Source organism: Natrix helvetica (genome assembly GCF_964273705.1).
Source record: "Natrix helvetica genome assembly, chromosome: 3".
Lineage (NCBI taxonomy): Eukaryota > Metazoa > Chordata > Lepidosauria > Squamata > Natricidae > Natrix > Natrix helvetica.
In genome coordinates, this window is record NC_138549.1 from 30,802,498 (window position 1) to 30,814,760 (window position 12,263).

Sequence of the window (12,263 nt, forward strand, 5' to 3'; positions counted from 1 at the left end):
CCTATTTATCCAGAACATCACGAACCATTTATAATTCACAGTATTTCCATCATGGCAGAGTGGCATGCTCCAAAAGAAAAGAGAATATTCCAAAATTCTATGGAACATTCCATTCTCAGAACAGTAGGCTTTGTACTTCCCTGTTTAGCTCCATAAAGCCCCTGGCAAATGAAACAAGGCAGGTGGCTTGTAGATAGAAATGATGATGATGATGATGAATGATGAATAAGGCTCCATCAGTTGATTATATTTGTAAAGAAAATTACCCAGAATTCTATCAAATCCTAGGCTGAATTTTAGGTATGGAACCAACAAAAAGCTGTCACCTTCTAGTTTTGTCCCTTGAAGAGAGGAATGAATTCTCTTCATTCACATATACACAGAAAACCAGGAATCAGATTATCAGTATATGTAATCTTCATCTTTTTAATTATTTAAAACTAACTTATCTGTGGGAAAACTAAATGTGTTGATTTATATTTTTAAAAGTATCTTAATAGAGAGCTTAGTTAATGGCTAATTTCTATTAAGGGCTAGTAATATTTTTTTTAACCAAACAAATTATAGGAGTTAATTGGGGTACAAGTCACTTGAAACATTTATTCAGTGAAATATGCAACTTTAGTTAAGCTATTTTCAATATGGGAAAATATTCCACTTTAAAAATAGATATCATATAATTAAGTAGCATAATTAATTTGAAAAGGACAAAGGATTTCCATTTAAATAAAATTCTATTTGTACTTTTTGTTAACTACATAATTTACAATATATTTTAAAGTCCTTCTGCTTTTATTTGCACATTAACATTTTGCAGCTTGTTTTATTTGTGTCTTGCTTTTTTCTTTTCTTCCTCCTTTCCTCTTTCTGTCTTCAGCTAATGACAGTCAACACTCACATGGTAAGACTGCTGTGGTTTTGTCATGTTGTGTGTTTTTCGCTATTGCAATTCAGATATTCCTAGGAAAAAAAATCACATTTTTTTCTTTTTTGCCTCCTATAGGCTGTGCCAAAATAATAAAAAAGTTAATATACTTTTTAAAAGCAAAGTATTGTATGGATTTTTTAAAAAAAAATCTTGCTTCTTTTTGTTTACTTTATTTCTGCTCAGCTAATTTTCATGTTGGTATAATTTAATTACATTAGAATAGCTAACTGTTCACACACACACACACACACACACACACACACACATAAATGTGGCTGATTTTCAATTAGGTAAGAGAGAAAAATAAGGTAGGGTGGGGGATAAACAATTAGTAAAGCCACAAGAAACATAAAGTAATAGTATAGATCAGTGATACAGATAAATTAAAACAACTCACAAACTTAAACCTTCTACTAGGCAACTTTTGATGCTTTAAATATATATTTAAACCACGCTTTATCAGGACTTCTGTTCCAAAGACTGTGATCTGTTCTATCATACTTGCTGCATGAACCTGCCCTAATGCTAAAGATCACACCCCAAGGCTATTCTCTACCATTCCATATTTTCAGGAGTTTCTGGAGAAAAAGAATCTTCACAGGCAGTCTCATTTGTCAAGTTTTTTTTCCCCATGGAGCAAAAATACAAATCTTGTATCTTTTACCATAAACTGGCTTTCTATTTAAGTGAAGCATTTTCTAAATGTTTGTTGGAGATGTGTTTGATTTTAGACTTGCTAGCTTCTAGGAAAATATGACTTTATAGGTTGGCTGTATATTTTTTTTTTTAATTTGAAAGGTAGTTGTATCCCTGTGAGATGAAGTGAAAAAGTCCAGATAACTTCCACATTGTCTTTGTTCACTGTCAGAGTTTCACTGGTTACATGGGTAACCGTATAAATTTATTTAATAGATAGATAGTTTCATTCTATATTAAAGCTTTTGAACATTCTGGACGGGCTCAGCAACAATTAAATATGGTTCTCTCTGTGTACATAGTTTGTTGTGCTCTTATTACTATAGCTATATATGGAGTTACAGTTGCATCAGAATTCTCATGATACAACTTCTCATGAGGCAGGCTTGCTTGCTTGCTTATTATCTGTCTGTCTGTCTGTCTGTCTGTCTGTCTGTTTCCAAGTCACCCACTCCCACAGTTCTCTGGGTGCTGAGCCATAGAACAAATACAATAAAATAAAACTAATGAAACATTGACATGGGCCAAGAGATAGTGGAATAAGATTGTACCTGCTTGTGAAAAGCCAGCTGGGTACTGCCTAGAACTGGTGGGGTTAGGGGATAGTTACATAAGGTACAGGGTATTACTGAGAAATTCTGTTGATAGGCCCATGTCCCATGTCCTCTAGAAAATTGGGGGCCTCCCAGCACGGCATCGCACAATGATGAACCAGGCAGCTAGATTTGATTCTACAAGTTGTTGTCTGATAAATGTGCTAATGTAAAGTTTTTAAGGATATAACTACCAGCACTTGGAATTTGGTTCTAGAAGCCAGGTTTTATGCTGCTGGTATATATTGATAGTATATGCCAACAAGGTAGTTGCTGCATTGCGTACCAGCTGAAACTTCTGGGTCATCTCCTAAAGCAGCGACTTGAAGATTACATTGCAGTAGTCCATCCAACCAACTGTATGAATCATTGTGACTAAACCATCCTGGTTCAACTAGAACCACCATTGTCCCAAGGTGCTTTCCAAAAGGCAACTGGACCTTCTTTGTTGTTTACCATGAAGATTTTGCTTCTGAAGAAACTTCCTGGAAGAACAAGTGAAATGTCTTCAAGGAAAAACATAAAGAAAGTCTAGTTGCCTTTTTGAATGCACCATTGGAACAATAGTGACCTGGATTGACTGAGAATCTCCGTAGACATTTAGGGTCCTTGGTGCTTGCTGAGCTTGCTTGTTTTGTTGCAGGCATTTCATTACCCCAAATAGGTAATATCATCAGTGTTAGTAAGGAGTGCAGTTTGTTGCCAGTTTATATTATACTGGCAAGCCTGTCAGTGCTGGTCTTAGACAGGGGTCTCCAACCTTGGCAACTTTAAGCCTGGAGGAACTTCAACTCCTAGAATTTCCCAACCCAGCCAAGTTATCAAGGTTGGAGACCCCTGGTCTTAGAGATTCTTTCATTAGGCTGTTTACAGTTGGCTTCTTTGACAGTTTCTTGATTGGGAGATTGTTTACTTGATTATTGGTCTAATGTTAACTTTGGAGTTAATGTATGCTGATCTGGGTGCTGATGGCTGGTGGAGAGGTGCTTAGATCTTTTTGTTCCTTTTTGGGTTGGATGCATAGTCTACAGATATTGTTAATGTCTATTGATGGCTGATTTGTCAGAGTACCAGGCTTCCAGCTTCCCCGTAGAGGTTCACCAGTGAGTGATCTGTCCATGGCAGGGAAGAAATCAAAATTTCCTCCAGATCCAGAATTGCTTTGACAGAAAAACCAGATTGGATGTATAACCACTACAATGAGTTGGTTCCTGGGTGAGTTGGGCCAGACCCCTGGTGGCCATAAACCAGTGACGTGCGGTGAGGTTTATGGCTGGCGAGGCTGGTGACATCATCAGGAAGGCGGGGAATTCTTAACAAGGTGCCGGCCACGACTCGGTTTCCAGGGTCCTTTTGCGAGCGAGCTGGCAGGGAAACGGTAGCCGACGGTCGGAAAAGTCGATCGCACTTTCTGCTTTCGCGAGCAACTTCCTGTAAACCTGCCATTGCTCAGTGCGAGGAAGGGAGCCGCTCACGCATGCGCATTCGCCCGGGAACCATGAGCTCCGGCGTCAGAACCCGACAGAAGGCGGGGAATGGGACCACAGGTGCAGGAGGGAGGCTGAGGCTAGAGGAGCCTCCTGCACCTCCCTCTGTCCTGCACACGTGGTCCCATTCCCTGCCTCCCTGAGTCAACATGAAGGGGACCGCGGCTCGCGCAGTCCCATTCCCCGAGGCTCCTCAGCGCCTTTTCCCTTTTCTTTTTTCATGATGAGAACGGTGAGGCTCTGCCTCCCCTGCCTCCCCTGACCGCACATCCCTGCCATAAACTCCTGAGCTTTTTCTGACCCAACACCTAGGGATGGCAGGTTGAAATCCCCAGCAACACAAGTCCAGGGAACTTCACTGCCAGCCCAGCCATGGAATAAAGAAGCTCGGGTAGGGAAGTTGCTCTACAAGCAAGGAGGCTGATACAACAGCAACAGCTGTTGCAACAGCTGCATCTGGCAATCTGTGGAGCAAGGCCCCTAGATGCCTCCCAAGTATCCCAGATGGTCACTGCCACTCCCCCACCCCTACCTGGAGTCAAGGCTGATGCCAAACCCAGGAACTGGCTAGGCAGATCTCAAAGAACAGAATCCCGCCCTCTTGCTCCAGCCAGGTCTTAATGATACAGTCTTCTCCTCAACAGTTAAGTCGTGGCTCAAATGATTTTATTACAGACTGATCTAGCATTCATCACCAGCCACTGATAGATCAGGGCCTAGAAAACTTGAATTGTTATAAAAGTGTTCAGTATTCATATAAACATAAACAACTGATACCGAATTACCTGTATCTCATTCATTTTAATGCCAGATTAAAATGATTATTATTATGAAAATGGTCATTTTAAAAATAATGTTAAATATTTTCCCCTAAATATGGAAATGTATGTAAAATCAAGGAAGGTATTTTAAGATTATTTGTTACAAATAGCAAACATTAACATAGAATTGGAAACGAGAGTCATGTGATTCATCTCATTTTGCTTATTCAGAAAAAAGTATCTTCTTGTTGTCAATTTCACTCCTGAATCCTATTCTGTTTGTTGATCTCTAATTCTGATCATTATTTGATGCGAAGTTTTGGAATATACTGATACATGAGATCTAATATCCAAAATATATTCATCAGTTTAAAACTTATTTGTTGAAGATGAAAATTAGAAACATTGCATCCTTTTTAATGTATAGTTCTTACACTATGCCTCAGAGGGTTCTTCATCTTGGGAAGTTGTCCACAAGAGGGAGAAGAGATTGTAACATTATTCTAATTATTCTGCAAGTGGAGTTACACATTTCTGGATCCGTCATTTGGTAGCTAAAGTTATTTTATTGGTATTATGGATTATTTTCAAATTACTTTTAATAGAAAGTGGATGAGTAGATCATGAAAGAAAAGATAGAAATGTAATGCCAATCAGATCACCAATGATAAGGATGAGTTTTGTTTTGTTTTACATTTGATATTAACAGAGAAAATCTTATACAGGATGTAAGGGTGTTTTTTTAATTCTATTGGATTTATTCCTTGATAAGGATGCATATGATTTAAATCTTTTTACATTATAATTCATGTGCTATCCAATTAAAATGACATTTGCTCTTTCCTTTCATAAACAGCCTTTTCAATTCAACTTCCCCATAATAGATGCATGGCACAAAATTGTGTGCATCATAAAATGTATTTTAAATTTAATGAAAGTATAAAATAATATAGTATTGAAACACTATGTTTGTTTATATCACAACGGAAATTTCCAATTTCAGCCATTCTGTTTTATACCTGCATATCTTCTACCCCATACCCAAATTCCATCAGTTGCCCAGCATTCCAGGTTCACTGATTATAATTGTATGCTGGGTAGGCAGGAGGTCTTTTTTAAAATTATTTCTATATTTTGGTACTTGCTGAGGCCTCTGACTTTTACAGGTAGTCCTTGATTTAATGACCACAATGGAGCCCAAAATTTCTATTGCTAAGCAAAACAATTGTTAAGTGAATTGTGCCCCATTTTTCAACCTTTTTTGCTGCAGCTGTTAAGTGAATCATTGCAGTTCTTAAGTAAATCATCCAGTCATTAAGCAAACCTGGCTTCTCCCATTAGCCTTGCTTTTCGGAAGCCAGCTACGAAGGTTACAAGAATTACCGCATATCTCCAGGAGTGTGTAACTCTCAAAAATACATGTCAATTCTCAAGTGCCTGAATACTGATCACATATGCATGGGGTTACTGCAACTGTCATGTTAAAAACTGGTCATAAGTCACTTTTTTTCAGTGCTGTTGTAACTTTCAACAGTCACTAAACAAATGGTTGTAAGTTGAGGCGTATCTATATATGGGCTGTAGCATTATGACTCAATCTTAGAAAGCTGAATTCAGTAGTAGTATACAGGATGTGTTGCAAGCATTAAATGCTTAATTCCCATGTGTCATCATCATATTGGTCTATTACAGGTAGCTCTCGTCTTACAATCATTTATTTAGTGACTCTTCAAAATTACAACGGCACTATAAAAAGTGACTTATTATCAGCCCTCACACGTGTTATAGTATCCCCAGGTTCCTGTGATACAAATTCAGGTACTTAGTTATCAGCATCATCTAAGAAGATTGTAGCGTCCAGGGATCATGTGATCATCATTTGTGATCTTCCCAACTGCATTCTAACAAATTCAAGGAGGGAGGAGCTGGATTCACTTAACAATTGTGTGATTCACTTAACAACTTTGTGATTGTTTAACAACTATGGCAAAAAAATGTTACAGGCATGGCTCCTTTGACTGCCTGGCTCGGGCATCTGTAGATCTATAAACAGCATTGTTCTAATGTTTTCTTTATTGGAATATCTAACCTAGGACTTATTTATTCCTTCCTGAATAGATGTTTGGAAACTGGACCTTTGGAACACTGGTGTTCACTGTATTGGTATTCACCGTTACATTAAAGGTATAATTTTCTAAAACATCAAAATGACAACATTTTTATAATCCAAATGATTTGGATGTTACTTAAGAAAAAATAATGTCTCAAGGAAAACAAAACAAAAGTGTATAAAGATATTCATGCCATGCAAAAGGTAATAAAAAGAGATTTTCCCCTCATAAACTAAAAGCTGTGATTTTCTGTCAGAGCTCTCTGATTACTTAGTCCTTTAAGAAGATGAACTTTTAGAAATCATTGGTAGTGATGTTGATCATAATGAGACTTGTTACTGCTGTGATTCAAAGAAATTTTAAAAAGAGCCTGTAAAATTAATTGCATAAAGTGCCTCATCTTAACAGCCCTTTATATGAAGAATTTCTAAGAACCGTTCTGTATTTGATTTCCAATTAGATTTGAATGCTTGTAGCTTTTAGAAGACACTATCAATAGCCTTCTCAGTGGTAAACAAAGAATAATTTTACAATTGAAGCTTCTGAGGAATATGACGTAGAGAAAGATGAGAAAGAAAATATATTTTTGGCTCGTGAAGAATAGATCCGATGTGAAAATGAAAAATGAAAATTACATGGTATGACAACAGAAAATGTAGGGGGTGAAATAGTCTGATAAATGCTAATAAAAACTGCAGTTTAGCTACAACTATATTGTATTATTTAGAAGTACTTTTCAGCACTGGTTTAGTTAGCTAAGTACAAATTGCTCAGAAATCCAGTATTCAGCATGTTAAGGCCAATCGTAGAGCAAATAAATATTTATATAGTCTCCTTCCTATAGATCCTGAAATATTGATAGTAGTATTTTTCTAAACAGCTTGCACTGGATACTCACTATTGGACATGGATCAACCACTTTGTGATCTGGGGATCACTACTTTTCTACATTGTCTTTTCTCTTCTCTGGGGAGGGATCATTTGGTAAGAATAATTGTGAACCTATATTTAAATTCCTTTGTCTGTTGCATGTAAAATTCAGACATCCAGAGTCACATTGCATATCTAGGCCCCCATAGCTTCCGGATTATGGAACAGAACCTCTACGACAGTGGTGGGATTCAAATTTTTTTACTACCGTGGGTGTGGCTTGTTGGGCGTGGCAGGGAAAGGATACTGTAAAATCTCCATTCCAACCCCACTCCAGGGGAAGGTTACTGCAAAATCCCCATTTCTTCCTGATCAGCTGGGACTCGGGAGGCGGATAATAAAGGAAGCCCGGGGCCAAACAGAGGTGGTATTTACCGGTTGAAATGAAATGAAATGAAATGAAATTTGAAATTGAAATTTAATTTGTTAGCCGCACCCTCTCCGAAAGGACTCGGGGCGGCGTACAATAAAACACATACAATATACATATATATACAAAGGTTCTCCGAACTACTCAAAATTTCCACTACCAGTTCTCCAGAACTGCTCAGAACCTGCTGAATACCACCTCTGCTCTACGGCATCTTTTAAATGACCCAGGGTGGAGATATAAAACTGAGTATCATTATCATACTCAGTTGATATCTCATCCCACACTATTGGATGACCTTCTCCATTGGTTTCACTTTAAACAGGAAAAGAGAAAGCACAACATCCTGAGGTAATAGAATGTCTGTGTGCAATTATTTACATTCAACTAGTGTTTGTATGTATGTGGATGCATTTGTGTATGTGTGTTTGTCTGTGTACATACACACATACACAAAGTTAGTTCCTAATGACTTCTATGCCATTTTCTTGTTATTTTTCTAGGCTCTAATGGGGCCCTGACTGTCCCAAAATCATCCAGCCAGGTTCCATGCCTAAGAAGGGATTAGAATTATTTTAGTTTCTAGACTGGTAACTTAACCACTAAACCAAACTGGCTCTCCAAAGTTGCTTGCAAATTATTATTTTTTCTCCTGGCATGGGGAAGGCTACACTGCCAATGTAAAAATGTACATTAAAGAAAATACTGTCATTTTAGCTATTCATCTCCTTGCACAACACTAAAATCCAGTGAAAACATAAGTGTTTTGATCTAACCAGTCTAGGAATGTGGACATGGGATATAATAATAAAAACATGCATGTTGAAATCTCTATTGCTTTAATACATGACAGTATTTTACTCTTCATCCATTAGGCCATTTCTCAACTACCAGAGGATGTACTACGTATTCCTGCAGATGTTATCTACTGGTCCTGCTTGGCTGGGCATTATTATGCTTATAATTGTTAGTCTCCTTCCAGATGTGCTCAAAAAGGTTCTGTGCCAGCAGATATGGCCCACAGCAACAGAAAGAATTCAGGTAAAAAATTTAACTGTCTTGTTTTTACAGATCATATCTATCTCAATATCTTCTAAATATCTCTGATTTTATTGCTTACAGTTTTATTTAATCAATTAGTAAGACGCTGAGAATACAGTACATTATTGTAATATTTCACATAGTAGCTTATTTTATTTATAATTGGAATATAATGTATCTTTTGAAAAAGAATGACAAAAACAACAATATACAAATCACATAATTTGAGAGCATATATAGATTTCTAATCTTAAGAAGAGATATAAAATTGTAAAAATCCATACCCAATATTTATATCAAAAACCTGTATAAATAGATATAATTTACTACCATAGGAATTACATTGTTATACTGTATTCCACAGTCTTGTTACATGGAGACCAAATGTGAACAAAACAAACTTTAACGAAAAGAGTCTTCAAAGAGTTTTTCTAGTATTTCTTCCTTTTTAAACTACTATTGGTCCAAAGAAAGATGCATCTTACTTTTGCTGCAGTCAAGTTTGGCAGCTAAAAGAAATAGCATGTATTTATTTGTTTCCAATAAAAATGGATAACAAAATTACATTATGATTAAAGACTATTGCATAATTTTCAGTTTTCTCAAAATATTAAAATGATTAAATTGCCATTACCATTACAGATATGTAACAATGGAATTAAAATCCTTCCAGCACAGATTAGAAAGATTGTATTTAATGTCATGCAATTTAAAAGGATATAATAACATATTATTTTGATATCATATTAATTTTTCTACCAATTATATCCAAACTTTGCTTGGCAGGAAATAAGCTAGAGTCTATATCTTTATGCGTTCATGTTCTATAAAGCTTATTTCCATTTTAATTCCTTACTATAATTGTGTAAAGCAACTTCTTTCTAGCTATTCAAACAGATTGTCTCCATAGACATGCCCACACCTGCAGAGTTGAATGTATGATGGGTTGAATGGTTCTGACATCAGTGTATCATAACTTCAAAAGATAGAAGTATCAATGCAGTCAAGGGCATTGTAAATCAAAAATCTGTTACCCTGATAATCTAATTCTTTCTTAAATCACCCTTTAAAAATCAAATCTGCTCTAAACCTCAGATATCTATAATGTAGTATGCCAAATCTAACCTCCAATAAAGACTTCAGAGCAATGCATTCCAAAACAGGGTGACATATTATTCTCTCTTCCCTTTCCTATATGCCAGTTTCCTATATGCAAACCTTTTTTGGCTACCGTGCCAAAGCGGGGGGAGCACAGGAGGGTCGTGCGCCGGCATGCCATACCCATAATGCTATGTGTGCCCCCCCAGTGCACGTGCGTGTGCGCTATCAGAGACACCCACTCTTTTTCACCTTCCCCAAGCTCCAGAGGCTTTCTAGGAGGCTGGGGAGGGCGAAAACAGCCTCCCTGGCCCCACCACCAGATGGCCTCTGGAGGCCTCAGGAGCTTCCCGGAAGCCTCCAGAAGGCAAAAAACGTACCTACGGGGAACCCGGAAGTTTGGGAATTGTGACTTCCGGTTTGTCTGTGGAACCAATTTTCGACCTCCGGATCCTTCAGTAGGCTCCGGAGAGCAAAAAAACAGGCCTATGGACAAACCGAAAGTCACTTCTGGTTTGCTCATAGGGCCGATTCATGCCCTCCGGAGCCTTCAGGGGCCTTCATGAGGCTTCCCTGAAGGCTCCAGAGGGCAAAAACCAACCCTATGAGCAAACTGGAAGTGACTTCCGGGTTCCCCGTAGGGCCAATTTTTGACTTCCGGAGCCTTCAGGAGGCTTCCCTGATGGCTCCGGAGAGCAAAAACCGGTCCTACAAGCAAACTGGAAGTCTGCTCCTGAACTTCCAGTTTGCCCGTAGGGGCGGTTTTTCATGCTTTGAAGGCTTCAGGGAAGCCTCTGGAGGGCGAAAAACAGCCTCAAAAGGCCGAAGTCAGCTGGCCAGCGTGTGCATACGTGCTGGCCAGCTGACAGGGCATCGTCTTGCGTGCCCTGACAAATGGCTCCGCGTGCCATAGGTTCGCCATTGCGGCCATTATTTTGTTGAAATTCTCAAGCAAGCATTTATCTTGGATTTTGTGGGATAACTATGCAGACCACAAGTAACTGAGCAGGTTTCCAACAAGACCTCACCAGTCTGCACCAATCAGAAACCAGCTTGGCTAAAGCCAATTAGAAGTCAGGATACCTGGCTATAAAGTCTCTGGTCAAGAGACAAGGAATTAAGTGTGTAGTATTTCAGTAATAGTAAGTAGTAGAAGCAAGAACTGGTTTGTAGCATGTCACACTTGTCCTAGTGTGGTATAGCTGATTTGTCATGTATAGGATTACAATAATAATGATGTTGTACTATGTTCATAAAAGTATCTGATGTACAAGTTTGAGGGACTTCTCCGTGATTTGAATGTGCATCTTTCTATATGCATTACATTGTCAATGTTTCTTTGTAAGCCTTTGGGATTTAATCAGATTTATTCCTTGTGTTTCTTCTTTTCCCACTCTCAATACACTCCTGTCTTCCATACTGCTTTTCCTAAATAACTGCTACCTTGCTTTAAACTAAAAATGATGTGCACGGGTACTACCATCAATCTTCTTGGGAAATCAGACTAAACACCAGTGCCTTTCTGTTGAGCAGTCTACCATCTTTATGCTTTCTCAGACTTCAAGCAGTCTAAGTTTCTAATGGAGCAAAAGGTGATTTTTTTCCTGCCTTTCTGCATGTGTGGTCATATCACTGAGAGGATGTTAGAAAGTGCATTCAGAATCACAACATATCAATCATACTCCATCTCCTCAATAGAACATTAAATAATTACAATATTTTATATATTTTTCTTTGCATTTCCAAGTGAATGATATATGTAACTGTATGCATGTATTCTTTATCATTGTTTGTATATAAATAATGCAATAGAATATCCCTTCTGTGGTTTTTTTTTAATAATTTAAATAGTAACAACAATTGCTAAGCATAGATGTGATGGGAATTCCTGAATGCCATTATTCATTTGTAATCATGAACCATGATTGCCATTATATGAACATGTCTGCCTAAATCTATGACTTCAAAGTATGCTTACTTTGAAAATGATTCAAAATGTTTTGGTTCTTGTATGCGGATAGCATCTCTCTGCTATTTATTAAAGAATCTAGGTTTCCCCCCCCCCCCCAGACTTCTAGGTGTTTTTGTCATGGGAGAAGTTGCTATTGTCTTAAGAAATCTTCTTATTAAAATAATGTGAATCTTATAGCAGGAATGCCTTTTTGAAATTAGTGTAAAGATCATAGAAAATTTGGGTTCCTTCAATGGATAGCAGAGAGGTGCCATGCTGAAGCTCACCCAACGTACT

At 37.8% G+C, this 12,263-nt stretch overlaps 1 protein-coding gene across 4 annotated transcripts in view; it reads left to right on the plus strand.

Annotated features, from left to right (window-relative positions):
* The window catches only part of ATP11A (ATPase phospholipid transporting 11A), a 147,072-nt gene that overhangs the window by 126,339 nt on the left and 8,470 nt on the right, over positions 1-12,263 (plus strand). For all 4 annotated transcript variants that reach the window (XM_081946419.1, XM_081946418.1, XM_081946421.1 and 1 more), the window contains exons 26-28: positions 6,584-6,649; positions 7,457-7,560; positions 8,752-8,917. In XM_081946419.1, the coding sequence (XP_081802545.1) occupies positions 6,584-6,649; positions 7,457-7,560; positions 8,752-8,917 (336 nt within the window). The remainder of the gene's footprint in view (positions 1-6,583; positions 6,650-7,456; positions 7,561-8,751; positions 8,918-12,263) is intronic.